This window comes from Schistocerca cancellata, chromosome 3 (genome assembly GCF_023864275.1).
Source record: "Schistocerca cancellata isolate TAMUIC-IGC-003103 chromosome 3, iqSchCanc2.1, whole genome shotgun sequence".
Taxonomy (NCBI): Eukaryota; Metazoa; Arthropoda; class Insecta; order Orthoptera; family Acrididae; genus Schistocerca; species Schistocerca cancellata.
In genome coordinates this window covers 597,680,928-597,705,037 of record NC_064628.1, presented here as the reverse complement: position 1 = coordinate 597,705,037, position 24,110 = coordinate 597,680,928, and the positions used below count along the sequence as shown (strand labels likewise).

Below are 24,110 nucleotides of genomic sequence, written 5' to 3'. Positions count from 1 at the left end.
ATTTAATTCAGTGTCTCTCAGTTAAACAGTGTTTGGCCATTGCACATTTATCTGGTTGCTGAACAATGCACTTGCTATGGGCCACACAAGCAATTTGGTCTTTTTAAACTTTGCTACAAGAACATGGAATTTTGTACATGCCAGGTATGCTAAGTTCCAAATCATCTTTAATAGAGCCTGATCCAAGTCCTAATCTGGGCTGGAGTATGGAACAGTATCCTAATGTTAAATCTTTTTAAAATTGTCCCAGTTTTGGAGAGCATGAAGAAGGAAAGCAACTGGTTTACATTCCGCTTCCTGTGCTTCAGGTAGGGCCCAAACTATGAGATGCATCAAATCTGTTTATTAGGGAAATCATTCTGCTTCAGTGTAGACTTTAGGTGCTTATTTTTTCACACAAACTGTCAGTATCATTGATGACACATGTTCTTCAAGCTAGCATCTCAAGGAGCCCATTGCACTGATTCATAGCATGGCATCTCACTGCAAGCAGATAACAGCTGGTGTGTGCAAAAAACCCAAAGAAAGGGAATGTTCCATCAGTTTGAACTTCCATTGTGAACTTAATGCTGTGATGAAGAGAATTAAAGTGTTCCTGCAACTGATAAAGAGGCATCGTGTGGCCAAACCATGAAGGTGTCATCCATGTATCTAAAAAAAGGTTAGTTTCCAACCTGCTGTCCTCAGAACCCTATCCTCAAAATCTTCTGTAAAGAAGTTCGCAACTGTGGATGATAAAGAACTCTTGACAACCATTCCATTTATCTGTTCAAAAACCTGATCATTAAATTAAAAGGCCATGGAAGTCAGCACATGAAGATTGAGCTTCATCATTTTTACATCCAATTTTTCACTGATTAAGGTCAAGAATTCTTCATGTGAAACACACATAAAAAGAAACATTACAATAAAGCTAACCAGATGATCTGATACACCCAAGAACAAGGATTTTAGCCACCATACGAATTCTAGTGAGTTATAAAAATGGTCAACATATTTTCTGATAAAAGGTCAAAGAACCACCACTAATAATTCACAAAGGTTTAGGTGGTTGCACCCAGAGTGTTGCGAATGTGTCATATTGGTACTCCTTGTTTTTGGATTTTAAGCATATAACATTGGTGGAACAGTGTAACAGTCACTCCCAGATGAATTTTTTTGATCACATTTTAAGGCAACGTGCTCTTTTTCAGAAGTGAGGTGCTCTTAGCTCTTATCCTAACAGTGGTATTGCTCAGTAATTTTCAATAACCAGGGTCATCAAGTAAACAAACCATTCTCCTAACATGCACTGATGAGCTAAAGCATTTTGACTCCTGCCCACTATGAAACTTAATGACACAGGGTGGTGTTGTAGGCACATGGCAAGATAAGGAAATGTATAAGTGTACCAGTGATGAATGAAAAATCTTTCTAGCAGTGGTATGGGTTGCAAATAGGGTAATTCACTGATGTGAGCAAATCTGACAAAGGGCAGATTGTTATGGCTCAACACTTTGGAACAAACACCTTGCAAAGCTGGTCAGCTGCCTGCATGCAAGTGTTGTGGTTATATATGGAAAGCAGTTGAAGAGTGGTGAAACCACAAGGAGGCAAGGTTTTTGACATCTACGCCTCTGCACAGAATGTGGAGATTGGATGCTTACTTGGTACGCAGTATAGATCTGATGACAGAGTACAATGCTGGTGCAGGCACTAGTGTTTTGAGTGCACCATTAAGTGCACATTGCTGGACGTGGAGCTCCATAGCAGATGACTCCTAAGTGTTGCCATGTTGGCCCAATCATCAAATCAATTACAATGGTAGAAGTCTCAGAATCATCAAGACTGGACCAAGGATCAATGAAAATATAATTCCTGGTCAGATGACTCATGTTTCCTGCTGCAATAAGTCAATGGGTGTATTCTGATACCCCACCTTCCAGGCAAATGGCTGCTCAAAATATACACTGTGCCACAGACGGAGGCTGGTAGGGCAGCATTTTGCTGTGGGGACATCCCCCTGGGCATTCATAGGACCTATTGTGGTAACTGAAAGCAGCATGACAACTGTGGGCTGCATGAGTACTGCTGCAGACCATCTGCATCCTTTCAAGTTTGATGACTTCCCAGATGCATAACATCTTCTAGCAGCATGACTGTCCACAGCACAAGGCAAAGCTACAAGCTACAGTGGTTTGAGAAGCATGACAGTAAACACCAATCTGTTGCCTTGGCCATCAAATTTGTCTGATCTGAATCCAATGTAAAAAGCCTGGGACACCACTGGGCACAAGCCCTGAGCCCCTAAATTAGTGACCTGTAACCTACTGAAATTGCGCGACTAGTGTATAAACATCTTGTGCCACATATCTCCAGAAACCTACCAAGGACCTGATGAATCCACATGACACAGAATCACTGCTTTATTGCTTTCCATGGTGGACCAACAGGCTATTTTGGAGGTGATTGTAATGCTTCAGCTCATCAGTGTAACATAAACATTAAAGGAGCGCTGGTATAGTAACAAAATCCTTATCTTCTCAAAGCAATTTGGTAACTACTCCTTCTCTCGGAAAAACATTACCCACTAGCAGTGGTGCTCATTTCAATGTGTGAGGCATGGGGGCCAAAGCACACAATAACCCTGGGTTCAGTGTGGGTTGGCGGTGGGGTGAGTGGACTGCTGTAGCCTGTTGTGGGGTTGTGAACCACTGCGGGCTACGGTGGGGACGAAGCCTCTCCGTCATTTCTAGGTCCCCGGTTCAATACACAATATCATGTGTTCATGCACTTTTGATGCAATACATTGAAACATGCATAGGTTCATATAAAAAAATGTACACAGATTTTTTAACTTGTTAGAAGTTGTGTCATCTCCAATATGAATTTATTCTCACTGACCTATCATTACAGATAATGAATAACAAGACAGATTTATGTTACGGTTCAGTGTCCTATAGAAGAGTGGCTCAAGCTCAATCTCTTCTTTGCTAACAATGGATAAATACCAAGTTTCAGCATTTTTATTGGTCTCAAGCTGCTGTCAGCTTCCACTGAAAGGAATGTTAATTTACTGTCTGTTAAGATATGATGATGACCAACCCATTGTTACAAAGGAATGCTGCAGAGAAATATGAAAGATCTGTAAACTGATATATGTGAACTATTTGTTACTGTTAACTTATATTTTATATATAATACAATCAGAACAAGAGAGTAGAAATAGTACAAATGAATCAGTGATAGCAAAACACTTTGGAATAATACCTCTTTCAGATATTTATTGTATCTCTTCTTTTCTTCATCACTAAGTGTCACAGTCCCTTTCAAAAGTTTTTGTATTGAATCTTCCAAATTCTTGTATTTATAAGGAGCCATTCTAGAGATGAACCAATGACCTAAACAGAAGGAAAGAAATTATTACAGTATAGAAATTACCAACTACTCATCACAGTTTTGTACACACAAAACCTATCGCCAATTACATCCCAGTTCAAACACACAGCAATGTCACAATTAAGACAGTAAAAAAAAAATAAAGGCAAAGGTCATAGCTTAATCAATCTCTCTGTTTCTTTGAAAATTTGCTGAGACATCACACAAAATAAGCTATTACTCAACCTCACCATTCCTTTGGAATTACTTGCTATGACACATCACACAAAGCAATCAGGCTATGTCTGAACTGTTCAATAAATGGTTTAACAACCCCACTCCACAAAATTAATGAAAAACATAGTGATACAACAGGAGCTATGACGTCCTATTTGCAGTAGTAAACGCTCATTCAAAGAAGCATGTAATCAGTCATCCTTCCCCAGTTCCAGTCTTAAAAGGAGTGGGGAGAAAACCTTATTATAAGGCTAATAAAATGTTATTTCTTCTATGCACCTTGCAGTCTGAGAATAAATAGAAAACACTTCGCATTGGTGATATGACATTAGTAAATGAATAACAATTTGGAAACACATGGAAGAACCAAATTCATTTCGCCTGATAATACAGTGTGGCTCCATGCACAATAGGACTTGTAAATTTGAATAAGATAATGTTTACGATGTTCAGCTTCCAAAAAACTGGTGGTCACAAACACATATTTCTCGGAAGCAAGACTGAATGAAGTCTCTCCTGTGAAAGGTTTGGTAATTGCAGAAGAAAATAAACTATAATGGTAAACAATTTATAGAATACTGGCATGCCAACAAATAACTACTGTATGCAGTGCAACATTGCACAGTCCATCTGAGCAGAAATGAAATAGTCATATGTCATTGATGGCTGGGAGTCCCCACCCGGGAGGGTTTGGCTGCCGAGTTGCAAGTTTTTTGAGTTGACACTTCACTGGGCGACATGCATATCGACGATGATGAAATGGTGATGATGTTAACACAATGCCCAGTCCCCAAGCAGAGAAAATCTCTGACATCTTTGACATATCGAGGATTTGAACCCAGCCCCACTGTATGGCTATGTTATAAGCAGACATCTGCTAAAAATAGCAGTAGTCATACAAAAAGAAATTTTCAAACTTTATTAGGGACATTCTGAATAAGAACAAACAGGAACAGCAGAACTTCCTTCCATTAATTCATTCACACAACATTTTGCAACTTCACTCATGAAGGGCAACCCAGTTACACATTAATATGCAGAAGCAGCCACAGCAATGTACTTCAATTTAACTTAATCTCTGGCAGTCACTGTGATATTAACAGATATATTACATACGAGAACCATCATTTTGTTGTTGAAAAATATTTAGTAACCAAACATTTAGCGAACTCAGTACTATTTGTGTATCACATACACATGCACCTTCCATAAAATAAAAATCATAAGTCAGTCATTTCTGACTGAATAAAACAGCAAAAAGTTGTATACATGTAACTCCCTGTTGACAGTCATCACTAAATTATGTCTTGCCAAAAATGTTTCCACAATGGACAAATGTGAAAACTGCTACATAGAGGTAAGAAATGGCCAACTTATATTTGTTCCACACATGATATTTTGAAGCAACCTACTGGGATGGAGATATGATTAGCTTTGGTAGTGCAGAAGTTGTCACTCTTTGAACTATATGGGTAAACTTTCTGTTGAATGTGCAAATGCAGAGTTTCAAGACTCACTCACCATAGTGGGGCAATTATGTAGGGTATGACTTATATTCCACTCCCCCACTTAGCATCAAACATGGCATGACCTACGTGTAATGTTTTCATTTGTTTCTGATAAAGAGAGGTGTTGAATAAACTACAGGTATGGTTGCAACACTCAGTAAGGAAATTAAAAACAGCAGCACACACTACCAAAGGTAACAATCATAATACATTTGGACTTTTCAATCAAAACATAAGAATCTCGTCAGTTAAGAAACATGAGCTTCTCATAATACTACAGGACAATGGAAAACTTTCAAATATGTCTACAAATTAGCTATGCTTATAAACATTATTTGTAAGTCACAGAAAAAGAAGAAATGACTACATGCATAATGTGAGAAATAACAACCAAATCAATGGATCTAAATGAGTACTACATTGAATGGATCTTTAGAGTGCTGTAATTCAGTAATAAACCTGGCGACATACAAAATTTGGAGACATAGTGACTGGCTAGCTCTTGTCATCACAGAGGGCAAAATGTACTGCTGAAAAACAAAAAACTATCCGAGCTTTTGCAACTGTTATTTTCTTCCTCATGTGGTGAAGAGATATAGGTTGGGGAAGGTCAGAAAGGAGAGGCAGGTCAAGTACACCCAAGAATTACAGTTATCACCTCTTATGAGAATAACAGGACTGGGTCAAATTCTTGTCTGGTCGTACAAATTGAGGAATAAAGGAGATGTGGAAAAAGGGAGAATGGGGTGCAGAGAGGGATGAATATAAAAAGGAGCACAAAAATAATTGAAAATTAAATAAATTAATAAAAATTATAAAATAAATACTTAAAATAAAAGGAGCAATTGTATGTTAATAGAGGTTTAGCCCAAAATGGTGCTCATATGCAGGGATATGTTGGAGTGTAAGTTCCCATCTCCACAGCTCTGGGATGCTAGTACTTGGTAGGAAAATTTGAATAGTCTATGTTATCTACCAGGCACTCACATACCTTTAGACTTGCTGTAGAGTATGCTCAGCAATGGATACTAGGAGTCCAGAAAGCCAACACGTGGTCAGCCAGTTTAGTATTGGTCATTACTATATAGACCAACATGTTTAGAAAACATTTTAGTTAGTATATAACATGATTATATCACAAGTCCCTTTGTCTTTGTTGCTGTAGGATTTACAAGTGGTGGGCTGAAGTAAACGGTAGTGTGTTGGTGCATGGCACATGTTTTGCAGTGAGAACAACTGCATAGGTAGGAACCTTGGAATGAGAATGTTTGTCTGAAAAAGTCATATAGTTTAATAAGGCTGTTATGGAGGTTAGGAGAGGAATGGAAGGTGAAAGTGGTTGGTGTGGAGAGGATATCAGACAGGGATTATCTCAATTTGATAAAGCCTTGGTAGGGTTTTCAAAAAGTAAATAACACATGTTGTCCCACACTAAGATCATTGCCTAACAAGGGTACCAGAAGACAATATATGTTCATGTTTCCTGAAGACACAGTCCTGCTGCTGTACTGATGACAGGTGTATTCACAGTGTGGAATGGCATATCAACTGGAAACACACTCCAAAGTTGAACTATGCAGTGCAGTATGATCTTGTGGGCAAAACGTCTAAATCTGATGGTACATGGATCAAATTCAATGTCCATCCAGCCAACATAAAACGGTGCCAAAAATTTGGCCAAGGAATCACAACACTGATGATGCCGAGCTGTCATACAGCATAGATCTTGAACTACATGGTTTCTATCTTTTCAGCAAGCTAAAGAACATCTTCGGAAAAAAAGATTTTTTCAATGATGAGGATGTTCACACATCAGTTCTCAAATACTCATGGAGCAAGGAGCAGATTCCTATCATCAAGAACTTGAACAACTGGTAAAACATTCTGGCCATCCCTTACAGACAGTGCCCATGTTGAAAAATAGTGACATGTGTGTGTCACTTTGATAAGTAGTGCTATAGTTAATAAAAGTTATCTGACCTGCATTAATAATATGTAACTTACTTTTTGAAATGCCATTTTATATCAGGCCATTTGAGAAGTAAGTAGAACTTTGTGAAAAGGAGGGAGGGGCGGGAGGAGGGGGAATTCTGCCTAGTTTCTGGAAAGCAGTGTCGCTATTTGTAAGAAAACGAGAGAAAGATACTACCCAAGGGATTTATTTGTGGACAAGATATGTGAGGTTGTCGTGAGAGACAAAAGCCTCCTATGAGAAAAACAGCACTGCTTCAAATCCTTGGCTGAACATACAAATTTAGCTTTTCAGTGATTTCCCTAAATCACCTAAGGTAAATTCCAGGATAGTTTCTCTGAGGTTGTTCATGTTGATACGAGCGATTTGGTCATGAAGAAGCTACATTTATTGAGGATACAGAATCAGAATTAATTTAATTCACAAATTTTTTCAAACATTAGAGGTGCGAAATTTTCCATAAATGATTAGAGGTGCAAAATTTTCTATTAATGAGTAAGTGTATGTACAACTACTTTCATTATAATTTTAATAATAATTAAATTAGACAAGACTCTTATTAATATGTAGATGATATATTCCCTATATATTCAAATATTTGTTTTGTATTTCATTATTCATTTATGGTACTCCTTCAGCAGCATGCAGTGGATGGAATCTGTCAGCAGAAATTCCTGCTTCACAGCAGGTCCTGCATGGAGCCACCAGTACCACATGGAGGACCAAGGAGAACCTCATAGTACGTCATCACAATGTGCTTAGATTAAGATGAAGCAGAATGATACTAACAAAAAGATATGTTTAATCTAAATGTTTTGGTTTAGCACAAGCTTAGCTGTTGATCAAACCAGATATCTGTACTCATTTATACAATAAAAGTCCCAGCCCAGAAGGGTGCTCACATGCAAGGATAGCTCTGGGATGCTAATACTTGGTAGCAGACACTCAGATCCCTTGAGACTGAATGTAGAGTATGCTCAGCAATGGATACTGGGTGTCCACAAAGCAAACATGCATTTAGCCAGTTAAGCGTTGGACATTAGTATATAGAACAACATGCTTGGAAAACATTTAGTTGGTAACCAACAGGTTCGATATCTCATGTTTGTTGCTGTAGGATTTGAGAATGACAGAAGTTACTTGAAGCAAATAAATTCAGAAGATAAGAAAACACTAATTCATTATGATTAAAGGACAATTTTACTATTGAAAATGTTGAAAATCAAAACAGAGTAAGTTCAATTTTGATGCGTATTGACACGGTCACTTTTGACACTCCAGAGGAGAATAGATTTACTGAAAAGCAAATGTCCATCATTTTCGTTTTGAATATTCAGTACATGAATCACATTTCACATGGTGACTGTGGTGAGAAAGATTGAATCTATGAATATTTAAGGCTGAGCAGTTGTGTAACATAAAAAGAAATGCAGAATTCTTACGATTTTTAATTTTATTATAAAACTGAAGATTGGATTAAATGTTTCCTTCTCAAAGTGAACTGTGTATGTGTATGAGTTTTGTGTATTTAACATTTACAATGACCACAAATCAGCATTGAATGGAAGTCATATTGTAGTGTCGAGAATTTCTGTGTAAATTCTAGAATCAGCCATCTACCATGTCGAACACACGATATTTTAGAAGTGAGTGTGGGATGATAGAATCCTACCTACTGTACATCACATGTTTGTGTGTGCAGGTTTGAAATTCAGTCATGAGAATAATGTAGACTTGGCGGTCGAATGGCAACGACAAGTACTTGTCGGGCGATCCATGGAAGTTTAGTGCAAGAGTACAGAAGAACCATGGAGCTTCTATGCTATTCTGTGCTAATTGTGTCAGTAGCGACCATTGTTATAATAACAAAAACAGTTGAGAAGGTACTCTTGAGAAAAACTCTTGTCTTAGCATTGTTGAAGGGAAGATGTGTATTAAGATTCACCTTGAGAATGGACATGGTGTTAAGCCAACTTTCTCTTATATGTATATTAGTTTGTTTCTGATATTTGGAGACACGAGAGACTTACTAAACAGTATATATTTATATTGAAAGTGTGACTTTGTTATTGCACATGGAGTCCAAATATACTGATGGTGTTGCCAAAAGAGCACAGTTTTAGAAGAGAAGGCTTTTTAAATCGTTGTCAAAAATGTTAGAATGTGGTGACCAGTGAGAAAGGACTGAAAATACAGGAATTCTAAGACCAAAAAACGAGGAAAGAAGCTATTGTATGTTGCCATAGCAACTAAACCAAATACGACAAAGAATCTACTACGAGACAACGGAACATGCTCAAGTATATAAAGGAACAAAATTTTGAATTGAGAAATAGAGAAGAAGATTCCATTGTGTTTCTCTAAGAAGAAATACGCCTACAACACTTTGATTAAGAAGATCTGGTGCGAGGAGTGTAGAGCTCTCATATACATTGTGGGGACGCAGACGTGGAAACCAACATCTGATGCCGCTGGCACCAGTTGCTGTTCAGCAGTGCTGGCCTGCCTCCGCATCTGCTCGCCGATGTAGCGAAAATTCTCCACTGGGTGAGCATAAAACAAAACTTTATTGTTTCAGTACAAAGTGGTACAAACTGTTCAGTGTATTTTATTATTGTAGTTGCCATACTTAAAGTTAGTTAAATGCTTACAAGATCAAGCTTGCAAGAATATGGATAACGTACAACAAGCCGAGGAAAGTCAAGAGTTAGTAAGGAAGTGCCAGAATGGGCCGAGATAGAAAATTTAATCAAAGCCCAAAGTGCAGCTTCAAGTGCTCAAAATGCATCTCTAGGTGAAAAAATAGACCCAGTACATTCTCAACTAAATAACCAAAGTGAAACCTTAAGTAGTCAAGCAGCAAATATAGATTTGTTAAATACCAAAGTCGACTCACAAAGCAAAGAATTTCATAATCTATGCGAAGGCATGGACACTTTAAAGACTGAATTCAACACCTTAAATAGTAAGGTAGAGAATTTAAAATTAGATTTAAAGAATGAATTGGCTAGTTCTTTGACCATTCATGTAAATCAAATGTTCGCCGACTTTAGTCAGAAGCAGAATGATAATTTTCACATTAGAATTAGATACTGAAGACAAATGTAATAGTGTAGAATCAGAGCTTAAAGAAAAGTTACGATCCTTTGAAAATTTGTGCAATTTTAAATTTAATGCTGTAAAGCAAGGGTTGAGTACTTTGAAGGAGTGTGTCGATAAGCAGGATAATTTAATGCCAATAATTCATTCGCAAATTACAGGTGTTAATACATGAGTACATAATGTGGAAAGGAACTTCAAACAGAAATTAGCAAACTCTGATATCATAAGTGTAAGTAGTTCGGAAGAACAGGTTGAAGAAATTATAGATTGAAAAGTTACCAAGAGAGTAACATCCGGAAAAGTATCTCCTGTTTTATCTTCTGAACTTAATGATACCAGGAAAGGTACAGATGACCTGTGGAAAGAATTCAAGCTTATCCATGATAAAGTAGACAAAAGGGTAACTTCACCTAATGTGGTATTAACTACTGAAGTGATGACTGATCTGCAAATGGGGGCTAATTCAGGATTATCCAGGCAATTCCCTAAATTTAAGCCAGATGGGGATGTACATACGACCCACTTTTTGAAAGATTCAACCAAGCTTTGCCAAAGAATTGGGAAGATTCTAAAAGGATCGAGTTTGCTGTGGGGTACCTTATAGGGAAGGCCTCAGAATGGGGAACCGTGAATATTGAGAATTTTTCTTCTTGGGGAGACTTCCAAAGGAAATTTAAAGAAAGATATTGATCTGCCAGTGCACAAGAAAAGTTAATATCAGATCCATGGGATCCGGGCTGCGTCCTATATTCTCCCAGGGACATTAACATTCTGAGTTAACAAGTGGAGTGACGAACGTCGGATCCCGAGTTGTTTTCAGTGTTTCTTCCAAAATAGTTTCCCTGCAGTGAATTCCTTTAAAATCTGAAACTAGTCTGTCATCTATTCCTAACATCTTAAACTATCCTATAATCATAGTGCTTAAAAGACTGAATATGACTACAAGATAAAGAAAACTTAGAAGAATCACAGAATAAGAAAGAGAGTGATATCGACATAAAATAAAATGAATAGAATATTATATTTATGGATAATATAATTTGATGTGAATAATTAAACAACTGTGATACCAAAGTGTATAAATTTTCTATTTTGTATAGAGTATTTTAAACCTTTTATGAGATGTGATGTAAATGGGAAGGTTTTGTATAGGTTTTGAAAGGTGTGTGCATTGTAAATAAAAGCATGGTTTATAAGAGTAAATAAATCATGGCTAACACAAAATACACATCACACCTTTCAGAGAACCCTCGTAAACAAGTGTGCCTGATTCTTCACCATTTGCCGTTTCCATAGGGTTGCTAAGATTTCCTTCGGGGACCTCAAGGGTGAGGGTGGTAATGTTCATTCCATAGGAGACAATTTAACACCAAACCTCCTATGGCATCTCACTCAAGTACCTGAGGGGTAGGGATCCTGGGGAAAGGGGGTGGGAAGGGTTTCCTGTCTTTGGGACAATCTTCTTTCTCTTCTTAGAACTTAGCAGCCATATCTATTTTTTTTTTCCTTTCTTACTTCTCATTTTAGGATCTATCTATTTTCCCCCCTCTTTCCATTTTTACAAACTTCTATCACTGAAGTCCTTCCTGGTTTTCATGGTTTCTAGTAACCTGCATCTTATCTTTAGCCAAGAAGGCCGAAGAAACAGACTACACGAACACACATCCGCATACGCACAAAAATACATTTCGACACAAACATTGAAATTATAGACTAAAAAGCCTGTCACAATGTGAGAATCGTCAGGTGTTGTAGGAGAACCTCAAGTGACTGCTCATATCTTAATATCAAAGTAAAGTAAGAACAGAATAAAGAAACACTCAGCTAAAAATTGTTCTAGAGAGAAAAAGAGATTGTTGTTGAAGTGAAAGAAGTATGTACAAACATGTATAAGAAAAGTATATTGTTATGATATGAAATGTTGTTATGAGTGATATTATTTACGTAATTATTGTGAATAAAATATTGTATGTCCGATCTGAGGGAGGATATGTAGTGTTTCGAGAATTTCTGTGTAAATTCTAGAACCACTCAGCCTTCTACCTTCTCAAACACATGATATTTTAGAAGTGAGTGTGGGATGATAGAATCCTACCTTCACATGCTTGTGTGTGCAGGTTTGAAATTCAGTCATGAGAAGAATGTAGGTGTGGCTGTCGAACAGCAACAAGTACTTGTCAGGCGGTCCATGGAAGTTTAAGTGAAAGTGTACAAAAGAACCATGGAGCTTCTATGCTATTCTGTGCTAACTGTATCAGTGACCATTGTTATAATAATGAGAACAATTGAGAAGGTACTCTTGAGAAAAAATCTCTTGTCTTAGCCTTGTTGAATGGAAGACATGTATTAAGATTCATGCCGAGAATGGGCATGACGTTAAGGCAACTTTCTCTTATATGTATATTAGTTTGTTTCTGACGTTCGGAGACATGAGAGACTTACAGAAAAGTATATGTTTATGTGAAGAGTAAGATTTGTAATATGTCTGAAGTTTAATATACATCACTAACTGAAGGAAATGAAAATTTTTATGTCTACTTATTTTTATAAGTAAAAAGTGTCTTAAGAAATTCCTGTACCTAGCAACACACCGGAAATTCAAAGAAGAAGAGAAAAGAGAGTTTGCAGCAGCAGGCTAGTCAGCAAAGGAGTTCAGCTGAACATCTCGAGTAAGTCATCTCGTAAAAGAAGTGGAATTTAGTATATTTACTTCGTACTTAAATTGTTGTCCAAAGCCATTAGAATATTCACAGTTTATCAACACATCAAAAAGTTGTTAGAGAGTTAACCATAGATTATTACTAGCAATGTGTGTTGAATTCTGAAGTTAAAACAACTGTACTGTACAGTTTTGACTACCCAATACACAGCATTCCATTACTTGAAACAACTTTTATTGATATACAATCAATATTATTCAAGTTTGTCAAAAACAAATGAACATTAACTAACAGAACTACAAGTTTAACTTAGGGTTGTGCAAATATATTATGTAAAATCGTATAAAATTGCATTTGCCAATAACGTTTCATGTTATTTTTAAAAATGCTGCTAATTTAACATGCATAAAAGAATTCTAACAATAATTTGTAATATTCATACAAGATACATTTCACTACACAATTGCTCTTTACTGCAAAAACATTATACGATTAAATATTGTTTATGTCCTTTCCAATGGCTTGCCACAGTTGTAACACTGGTTCCCATCAGATCACCAAAGTTAATCACTGTCAGGTTTTTATAGCACTTGAATGGCTGACTGTTCTGGTCTGCTGAGCACTGCTGGCAAGTGAGGTGAATCCAGCTCTTGTGAAGCCAATTGATGAGCCACTTGGTTGAGAAGCAGCAGCTCTGGTCACAAAAACTGACAACGAGTGGGAGAGCCATGTGCTGACCACACACCTCTCCATATCTGCACCCAGCAGTGCCTATCTGCTGAGGATGATACAGCAGTTGGTTGATACTGTTGCATCTTTGCTATGCCTGTGCAAATGGAGTATAAGATGGAGCGTAATGTTTATGTTCTTACTGCTTTGTATGAATTCATACCCAACAGTGTGGCAACTGTTGTTGTAGGAATGCTGAACAGCAGCAGAAATGATAACTGAATAAGTTACCACAGTAAACAGAAGATTTACTTAACTTGTATTTCTTCAAACGAATGAAGACATCACAAATAATGCTGTAAGAAACAGAGTCCTGCTATTGCAACAACATGGAGCTAGAGCAGTGGTGAGGCAGCTTCTGCATAACATCCTGAAGCAAAGTGGTTCCAAACACGAGCAGGCTGAGCGGCTGCGACCGACTGTCCTATATTGCAGCAACAGATGGCGTTGGAAGTACGGAGGAGTTGGAGCTGTGTCTCATTGGGCGTGCATCGTTGGATCCACCATAGCTCGTGCAACAACTATCGGCATCTTATGTAAACTTAAATTCCGTTGGTATGACGCCCATTGGATGGTATCGACATGTGATACCACACTTATATTGACAACGTATTTTCATCATCTAATAATTTCGTAGTTATATTAGCTGTCTGATCTGAAATTACTCTTAAGCATGACTTGTTATAAAATTATGGTGAGTATTATAACACGCGAATACATAAATAACATTGAATAACATCGAAAATTGTCTACTAGTATTGTTCGTAATATGCAATATTGTACCATATACTGGAAAGTGTCGTCCCATCTACCAAATTACATACCTCCCCCCCCCCCCCCCCCATTGTTGCACATAAGACTTATGTGTGAGACTCTGTCATGTCATGCACACAGTAGGTTTGAGACATTTGTTTCACAGTGTAAATTTAATATATTTCTGGCTGTATAACATAAACAAATATTGAAAACTGCGATGCAAGTACCTACTACCTACGCAGAGTAAATTAAAAAATTCTGATCATAAAACTCTGTACTACCTACTCAGAGTAAGTTAGAAAAATTCCGTAACAAGGATTTAATAACTTCCTGATGCGATCGAAAACTCTGTCCACATCATTTTTGTTTAACATACGGGAAGAAAAAGTAATCGTTAAACGACAAATCAATTGAGTGCACGCTAGGAAACATAATCCTATGTTTTTCCCCATCAAAGAATCAGGAGACTAACGTGGTGTGTGATCACAAGACTGGAATATCGATGGGCTGAGCATTCAGATGCGCAGGACAGCATTTTTGTAGCCAACACACATACATTGTCTCCAAAGTCGCGTGACTACGGAAAGATGTAACGCTTGCCTATAAGCGCCTTGCAGATTATAATGTACTTACAAAGTTAATACAAACATGTTCCGTTCAGATGTATGCTCGGTTTTGTACACGGCATTCATAAGCATTGTAACAATTTGCGTTCGATGTGTGACATGAACATGGCTGAAAAAATTGTCTGCGAGACTACTACTGCATAAACAATGGTTGAGCCCACAATGGGCAGATCAAGTCTGTACGGGCCTCTCGCGCAGCATTTGTTATGCTCGTAACGTCATCGTACCAGCGTGATTGTTGCAAATGAAGGGTGTGTGGGAAGTAGGGACGAATACCAAAGTGCCACAGAACACACAACATTTATTGAAGATGTTATCTGTTTTTACAAACACATTAAGTAACTTCTCTCATTCATGGACGAAAAATTATATCCTCCATACGACCATGGCAACGAATAAAGTGGAGTCCTCGATGACACATTCACTAACATCTGGCGTGATGCTGTTAATAACCCTTTTACTTTCACCTTTCAATTGGTGCATTGTTTGTGGTTTGTTCACGTTCATTTTTGATTTCACAAATCCCCACAAAAAAGTAATGAGGCGAAATAATTTTTTGAGGGAACTTTTAATTCACCAGAACAATCATTTCACGGGATGTATGACATGTCGCACCATCTTGCTGAAACTAAAAGATTGTCATTTTCATCAATAATGGGCTGGCTCTGAGCACTATGGGACTCAACATCTTAGGTCATAAGTCCCCTAGAACTTAGAACTACTTAAACCTAACTAACCTAAGGACATCACACACACCCATGCCCGAGTCAGGATTCGAACCTGCGACCGTAGCAGTCCTGCGGTTCCGGACTGCAGCGCCAGAACCGCTAGACCACCGCGGCCGGCATCAATAATGGGAAAAAACCAATCAGAAAGCATGTTTCGGTAACAAATGGTTCAAATGGCTCTGAGCACTATGGGACTTAACATCTGTGGTCATCAGTCCCCTAGAACTTAGTACTACTTAAACCTAACTAACCTAAGGACATCACACACATCCATGCCCGAGGCAGGATTCGAACCTGCGACCGTAGCGGTCGCGCGGTTCCGGATGTTTCGGTAACAGTCGCCATTCACTGTGACGGCAGCCCCCTCATCATTACCAAAGAAGTATGGGCTGATCGCTCCTCCCACCTAGAACCCAAACCACACAGTCGTGCATTGTGGATGCATCTCATCTGCCACAGTCACTCACGGATTTTCGTTACGCCAAATTCTTTAGTTGTGATTATTGATGTACCCACAGAGGTGGAGGTGTACCTGATCTGAGAAAATTATTCTTTCTGTGAGGTTCTCACTCTCCGCTTGTTGCGCCAAGACCCGTTGAGCAAATCAGTGACTCTCTCCATGATCTGCACGCTTCCGCTCTTGTGTATGATGAATCTTGTGCTCATGCATTTTCAGATCTTTTGAAAGGATTTCATGCAATCAACTTGGTGATAAATTCAATTGTCGAGCTCGTCGGCAAACCGATTTTCTGGGGTTGTGGCCACACTGTCACGCACAACAGCAGGGTTTTCTTGTGTTCGAACAGTGCGCCGTCGTCCTATTTTCATAACGCCTGAAGTAGAACCCGTGGTCTCAAACTTCTGGATCAAATTCTGAATTGATGTTTCGGTTAGAGCAGCAGTACGGTCGAGTGTCACACGCAGTTGACGAATAGTTGCCGTGGGACTTTCACTTTTTATCACTTGGATATGTTGCTCATTTGCCATCTGCTCCATGACGAAAATAAATATCAAACAACAACGCTTTCCATACAAAAGCTATCAGATTACTAATCGGAAGGATTGTAGATAACAAATGTGGAAAAACCATGGCTGCCAACCATCACATGACAAAATGGCGCAAAATTCAAATTCGTCCTTAATTCTCGGATGCCCGTTAAGATTTGTATAATGCTCTAATTCGGTATATCTTCGACACGTGCTTAGCTAGGGTATTGATTCTGATGTCACTGTGATGAACTTGCAGAGCACTACTACAGTACATGCTACGTAACTTGGTTGGTGTGGCATGGATGCACACAAGCACGTACATGATACGTTACCTACTAACCAATAGCAGACAGTCAGCCTTAGCGTGCGGCCCGAGTTCATTTCGAACTACGTGGACCATGTTTGCCAGGCAATCTGATCAATATGAGTGGTGAAAGCAAATCTCACCGAGTATTACACAAGCATGTGAGAGAATTAAGTGTTTCACGAGTATACGTTCTGTAGATGGGGATTGGTTGCAGCATCTACAACCGATCACAATGGATCTTCCGGTGTTGCCAAGTGCCGAAAATGAACGACTGAGGCATGCAGTAACGGGTTGAAAATTGTTCAAAGGAGTGCAAGGGATCCAATGCATCGGCTGAAGAGAACAAATCACTAATTTCTATGTCACCTGGTAAGCGCCAAAATCCAGAGAAATTCGTAAGTGAGCCGACGATTTGAGCAAGAATGTATTACGGCGCAAAATATTTGATTTATATAGCAAAGGCGAATATAATGCCGCAGATAAACTATGTTTAGACATGAAAGAAGCCGACAGTTTCAATGGCAGCAAATATACCATGCTTAGAATATTACGGGACCTGGGATTGAAATACAAACTGTAACTGAGTTTTCTCTTTTGATGCTAGTCAATTGTCAGGATGAGCATTACTGTAAACGGCATTTGATTCTAAAGCATTATGTCAGGATGAAAAACACTAAATAAATTACTTTTCCTCTCTTAACAACATGTGGGCAGGGTGGGTTCTTCCTTGGCTCGGTTATGAGGTAGAATGAAACAGCATTTTTACATAAGATAACTTTTATTGAAAGTTTTGTACAACTGTTTCCTTACTGGATGTTCTGGCTGGAAGAGCGGCAGCTGTGTTGTTTGCGAAGCCTTCTGCTGCGGCAGCGGCGGCGTCTGATTACGCGTGGCTGTGTGTATCTCAAGTCGCCGTCTCGCCCTGATGACTGGTGACGCGCCTCGTGAGGTGGCCCATTTAATTATTGGAAACAAAGTCGTGCACCAGATGGTGATACCTTGGATGTGGGGTCCCAGTGTTTCTCTTCTCCAAGCGGCCACGTGTGTCAGTGTTGTGCGTCGGCCAGCGGAGCGGCGTGGCAGGGGAAGGCCAGCGTCCCGGACTCGAACAACGGACTCCAGCTTGGCAGTCTTCGGCTGACAGATCTTCATCACCAGCTCACAGGTGACTGCTGATGTGAGGCCGTCTCCTTCCTGTCCTCACGAGTCATCCGGGTACATAAAAATCAGTCTTCGAATAACTTTTACTTCTGGCAGTGAGGCTGCGGCTTGCTATTCTATCACAGTGGTGGACTTGGTGCTTCTGTGTACAATGTAGTCTCTTCCTGCATGACGGTCTTCAGCACCGAAACTGAACTGAAAACTACTCCACTTGGGCCCACTGCGTCTTGCGTATTTATTCACTTCAGTTCAATGGAGGTGAACGACTTCATGGTCATTGCCTCTTCTGTCACGTTGAAAAGCTTCTCGAAGGATCTTCTTAACATCGGTCATTGGCTCTTGGAATGTAGGCGAGGGCCTTTGATCACATGTGACAATTGAGAAACACGTGAGTCGGTCGGGCGATGCCCTGACGGCTGAGTTGACAGCTTCCGCTTATGTGGGGAGGGCGATGGCTTCTCCTGACGTGCTGCCTTCATGGTCATTGGCTCTTCTGTCACTGCTGCTCTGCCCGCTGTTTGCCAGTGTGTGTAAGAACTGTGTTCTTGAGAACAATGTACGAGATAAAACATGATGGAAAATCATGTATTTATTATCTCAATGAAACATATGTGAACCAGAACCATTGAAGCCAATATGGTGGAAGATAAGTGAGAATGATAAAGGTCTGAAAGCTCCTGTGAGCAAAGGGAGACACCTTATTGTGCTTCCCGCTTGTTTTGCTGAGACAGGCTTCATACGAAAAGTAAATTAATATTTAAAGCATCAGAATCAAAGCATTCAGATGAGTACCACTCTCAAATGGTTTACACTGTCTTCAAGTGGCGGTTTTGTACAATAGCTTCAGCCGTTCCTGGCGAAGAATTCTGTTACTTTCATGGACAATGCAAGCATGCACTCTGTGCAAGTGAATAATGCTCCTACTTTAGACGTCTGAGAGGATGAAGTTATTTCATGATTGTCATCTGATGGACTTTCTCAAACTGTTTCATAATCCAGATATAGTTACTTGCGCTCGTAAATGCATACAAGCCTTAATACCGCACTTACGAGACAGATGAACTTGCAAAACTGCATGGTCACTGAGTAATCAGGTTACTGCTATATCACTGTCATTACAATCCTATTGAGCACTTACGGGCGGAGGTTACAAGCCCATATCACAGAAAGAAATAGCACCGTCCGGATTGATGACGTCCAGACGTCGAAAGACTCACACATGAAGGAGGGATCAGCGTTATCACCTCTGCAAGGGCAAACTGCGTCAGACATTCAGAAACACGGCAGGAGAAAGATTTTAAAAAGGATGTCGACAGAGTTTCGCTAATGGAGCCTTTCAAAATTAATCTTCACGATCCCAATTCGTCAAATCAGACAGCGAGGGTGAAGATGATTTTCCAGGGGTAACTATGTCAGTATTGCTTATTACCGCTCTTACATATTAAAAGTAGATCGTACAACATGTAACTTGAAACTAGATTTGCTTGGCTGGTAACGGAATTATAGTAAGATTTTAATTCTTAATGCAGTTTCGTTGTGGATTTAGTTTAAAGCTTGTCTTCGTCTTCAACAACTCGCCCATTTTGATGTGAACGCCATTTAAATTTTGACTCTTAGCCATAAAAATACGTAAAATTTCTGTTTTTATTTGTGTTACTCGGGCTACTGTCTTCACTTTAGAAAAGTAAGTATTCTTTCATTCCATATGATACGTCAGTGATTAAATATTCTAATATCTGGCATGTTGAAAAGATTATCGAAATATACCCTTACATTCTCCAACATTAGCCCCAATAAACAGTTGTTTTATATCATGTATGGCAATAACTATGTACAATAGAAGCAATATCGACGATGATTATACACTATTTATTACTAGCTACCTCAATAATGCTTCACATTTGCTAAACAATTATGGGAATTGCTTATACATCCTAAATTACTTCCCCCCCCTCTCTCACCGGAATATATGTGATAATTGCTATTAAATTGAAAATCGCAAAATAGTGGAGTATATCGCCTCATATGCCTCGAAAATATGCTCAAAACTATAGAAAATGCAAGTCAGAGAAAATTTCACGTTGAAAGGAATCCACGTCCAGTATTGACCGAATGCTTCACCCAGAGCAGCATCGAAAAGGAAGCGAAAAAAGGGCGCAAAGCAATTATGTAGCTGGCCCATCAGGTATACAACAGGCAACATCAGTGTGTGTTGTCTCTGACACAAAGTGATACTTCCTCCATTATGTTCTTTGGCTTTTGCATTGTGTCTTTGTTTGCTCGCGCCATGTTCAACATCCACTTCTGTATTTGCTCTGTTCAGTGTGGAAATAAATGTTAATTCTTACTCTATAAGTGTGATTTAAGGTTCTACGCCACATAATACCCACAGTGGAGACTCCGTCTTAAACGTTGAGAATTCTGGAATTCTTTTGTGCTTACTTTCATCAGTTACGGACTACGTGTGTCAGCTCACATTGTCTTGATAACAATGGATCCACCAGTTTGGTTTTGTGCAAGTGCGTCGCACCATAGCAATTGTGCTTGCGTTATTTATAGTGTTCCTAATTGTGGAACACAATTCAGCAGTGATGCTGCGTGCCATGGATTCGACAAATACGTGATACGTTTCCAAAGGTTGATGGCACCAGTTGCCTACGCACAGGTCACACATTTCTCGTAATTCATGGGCGGTTGGTTTGTGAGTGCATAACTGGCGCCCGATAGCGGCTGAATTTGATGGCCAGGACATCAACGTGACTTCAGTCTCACGCTCCTCAAACCATTGCAGAATGATTCTGGGTATGTGACACTCACAGTTATCCCGCTGGAAGATGACATCGGTGTTGAGGAAGACATCAAGCAAAAGGGGTCACAAGTAGTCCCTAATGACATTCATGTAGTCCAAGCTGTCATAATGCCTTAAATTATACCGTACATCCCATGAAAGCCCAGGTGAATGTCCTGCTAAACACATTACTGTTCCCATTAGCCTGTGTCCATAGCAGGTTGCTTGTTTCGAGTAGCCATTCGATTGGATGATGGCGTATCTGGACATGACCATCTACCCAGTCTAAAAATTAATGGGATTCATCTGACCAGGCGACACGATTCCATAGGTATGCAGTCCAATCTTGATGATCCCATGCTCACTGTAATCGTAACTGACGATGTTGTTGGGTCAACATGGGAACACGTAGGGGTCCTCTGCTTCAGAACACCATTTTCAACACTAAGCGTTGAACGGTGTGCTCCAAAACACTTGTGCCTACACCAGCACTGTGCTCTGTCATCAGAACTGCCACAGATCGCAGCCTACCGTGCTTTAGAGAGTGGGCAAGCCCTGATCCCTACGTTCTGTGATGAGTCATCGACGTAAAACTTCTTGTCACCAACTCGTGGTTTCAGCATTCTTCAACCACTTTCCACAGATCCTCACGACAGTAGCACGCGAACAACCGACCAGCTTCGCCATTTCCGAGATGCTCGCTACCAGACACTGGGTCACAACACTCTGGTTTTTGTCAAAATCGCTGAAGTCAGCGAATTTCCGCATTTGCGCAACTTATTGCCGCTAGAAAGATTCCCCATTCGTCTCTGCTGCGCTCATATACTTCTAACATCGCGTCACATGCCCTTAGTGCCATGAGGCAGCATAGAATCTCGCGGTGGGTAGCGATCGTAATGTTTTGATTCATTTGTGTACCTGCACGGCCGCCTGTATTACAGGCGGCCGTGGTACATGTCGGCCACTAGTCTCATTCGATGGATATTCCTGCTGTATGTGACAGCTAACGATGAAGAGCGCCAAGACGTTTTCGGTTGTGGGAAACAAACTGTCGTATACACAGCAACATTAACTGTTCTGCAATCCTCTAAAACAGGGTTTTCAAATTGTGTGTCGCGACTCTCAGGGGCGTAACTGTTTTACAGAAGGGGCACTGTGGTATTCGGAAAAATTATAATTCTGTGCGTTGTGGTAGTTTCATAAAAATAAAAATCTGGATTATGAGTTTTCTGAGTAAAGGAATGACGTGTGCACTAGTAGGGATATCTAGCTGGTTGGTTAATGTTGTTACTATGGCAGCGCGTAGAAGGCAGTCGAGTCTTACTTACTTGTTTTCATTCAGTAACAATCAGTTTGAAGGTTAGTTTTGTCGAATTAAGGTCGTTTTTAATTGCTGTCTGTTTTCCATAATTTATGTTTCTGTGTCAACACGGACAAATTTTTAAATGTCAGAAAAAAAACGTGATATTTCAAATGTATCATGCAGTTATAAATGTGTGAATAGAGGAAAATGCATAAAGTGTTTCGACAGTTACTTGAATATCAGTTTTACGTTTACTACTGAACAAATGAAGATAGATCACAGTATATCATGTGTTTCAGATTTATAGATACTGAAAGTAAGCTTCCTAATAAAATGAAACGATATTTGAAGCCAACTCATGGTAAACAAAGCACGAGAATACTTTTTCCACAAGTTAAAACAAATGAAAGAACAAAAAAATTCACTGAGCAAGCAATGATTCCTACAAAGGCTCCTCTTTCATCTTGCAAAGTTACCTGACGTGTAGCAAAGAGCAGGAAACGTCACACCACTGCGGAAGACCTTATTTTACCAGCAGTTCTGGACATGGGGTCTGTTTTGACAGGTGAATCATCTATCAACCGACTGGCAAGGGAAACTTTGACAGACAACACTACTAGCCGCCGAATACTCGATAGGGCTGAAGACACTAATGACCAGTTCGTTGAAAAACTCAAAGGCAAGGCTGATTTCGATATTCGGTTAGACGAAGCTACAGACAGTAAGAATGATGCGCATGTAATGTAAATGTAAATTTATTTCGTGGAGTTTATACATGACAACAAATTTGATAATGACCTTCTTATCTGCATGAAAGTAGTTTGGAATAAAAGCAACAGTCCACTCTGATAAACTATATTCTTTTATGGAAGAAAACGACATTAATTAGGAAAATTCTTCAGGCGTGTACACAGATGGATAGTGTAGTACGACTGGCTGTGATGCCAGATTGGGAGATCTGATCTGTGAGTCTCCTCTCATACTATTTGGACACACTGTTTTGTTCACTTTAAGATGCTCAAAGAAAGCAGGTGTTGACAGATGTGAAAATTACCGAACTATCAGTTTAATAAGCCACAGCTGCAAAATACTAACACGAATTCTTTACAGACGAATGGAAAAACTAGTAGAAGCCGACCTCGGGGAAGATCAGTTTGGATTCCGTAGAAATACTGGAACACGTGAGGCAATACTGACCTTACGACTTATCTTAGAAGAAAGATTAAGGAAAGGCAAACCTACGTTTCTAGCATTTGTAGACTTAGAGAAAGCTTTTGACAATGTTGACTGGAATACTCTCTTTCAAATTCTAAAGGTGGCAGGGGTAAAATACAGGGAGCGAAAGGCTATTTACAATTTGTACAGAAACCAGATGGCAGTTATAAGAGTCGAGGGACATGAAAGGGAAGCAGTGGTTGGGAAGGGAGTGAGACAGGGTTGTAGCCTCTCCCCGATGTTATTCAATCTGTATATTGAGCAAGCAGTGAAGGAAACAAAAGAAAAATTCGGAGTAGGTATTAAAGTCCATGGAGAAGAAATAAAAAAAATTGAGGTTCGCCGATGACATTGTAATTCTGTCAGAGACAGCAAACGACTTGGAAGAGCAGTTGAACGGAATGGATGGTGTCTTGAAGGAAGGATATAAGATGAACATCAACAAAATCAAAACGAGGATAATGGAATGTAGTCGAATTAAGTCGGGTGATGTTGCGGGTATTAGATTAGGAAATGAGACACTTTAAGTAGTAAAGGAGTTTTGCTATTTGGGGAGCAAAATAACTGATGATGGTCGAAGTAGAGAGGATATAAAATGTGGACTGGCAACGGCAAGGAAATCGTTTCTGAAGAAGAGAAATTTGTTAACATCGAGTTTAGATTTAAATGTC

The 24,110-nt window shown here is 39.4% G+C and overlaps 1 protein-coding gene across 2 annotated transcripts in view; it reads right to left on the bottom strand.

Annotated features, from left to right (window-relative positions):
* The window catches only part of LOC126175487 (cyclic GMP-AMP synthase-like receptor), a 287,658-nt gene that overhangs the window by 191,111 nt on the left and 72,437 nt on the right, over positions 1 to 24,110 (bottom strand). For both annotated transcript variants that reach the window (XM_049922305.1, XM_049922307.1), the window contains exon 2: positions 3,250 to 3,380. In XM_049922305.1, coding sequence (XP_049778262.1) covers positions 3,250 to 3,360 — 111 coding nt within the window. In that variant the 5' untranslated portion in view covers positions 3,361 to 3,380. The remainder of the gene's footprint in view (positions 1 to 3,249; positions 3,381 to 24,110) is intronic.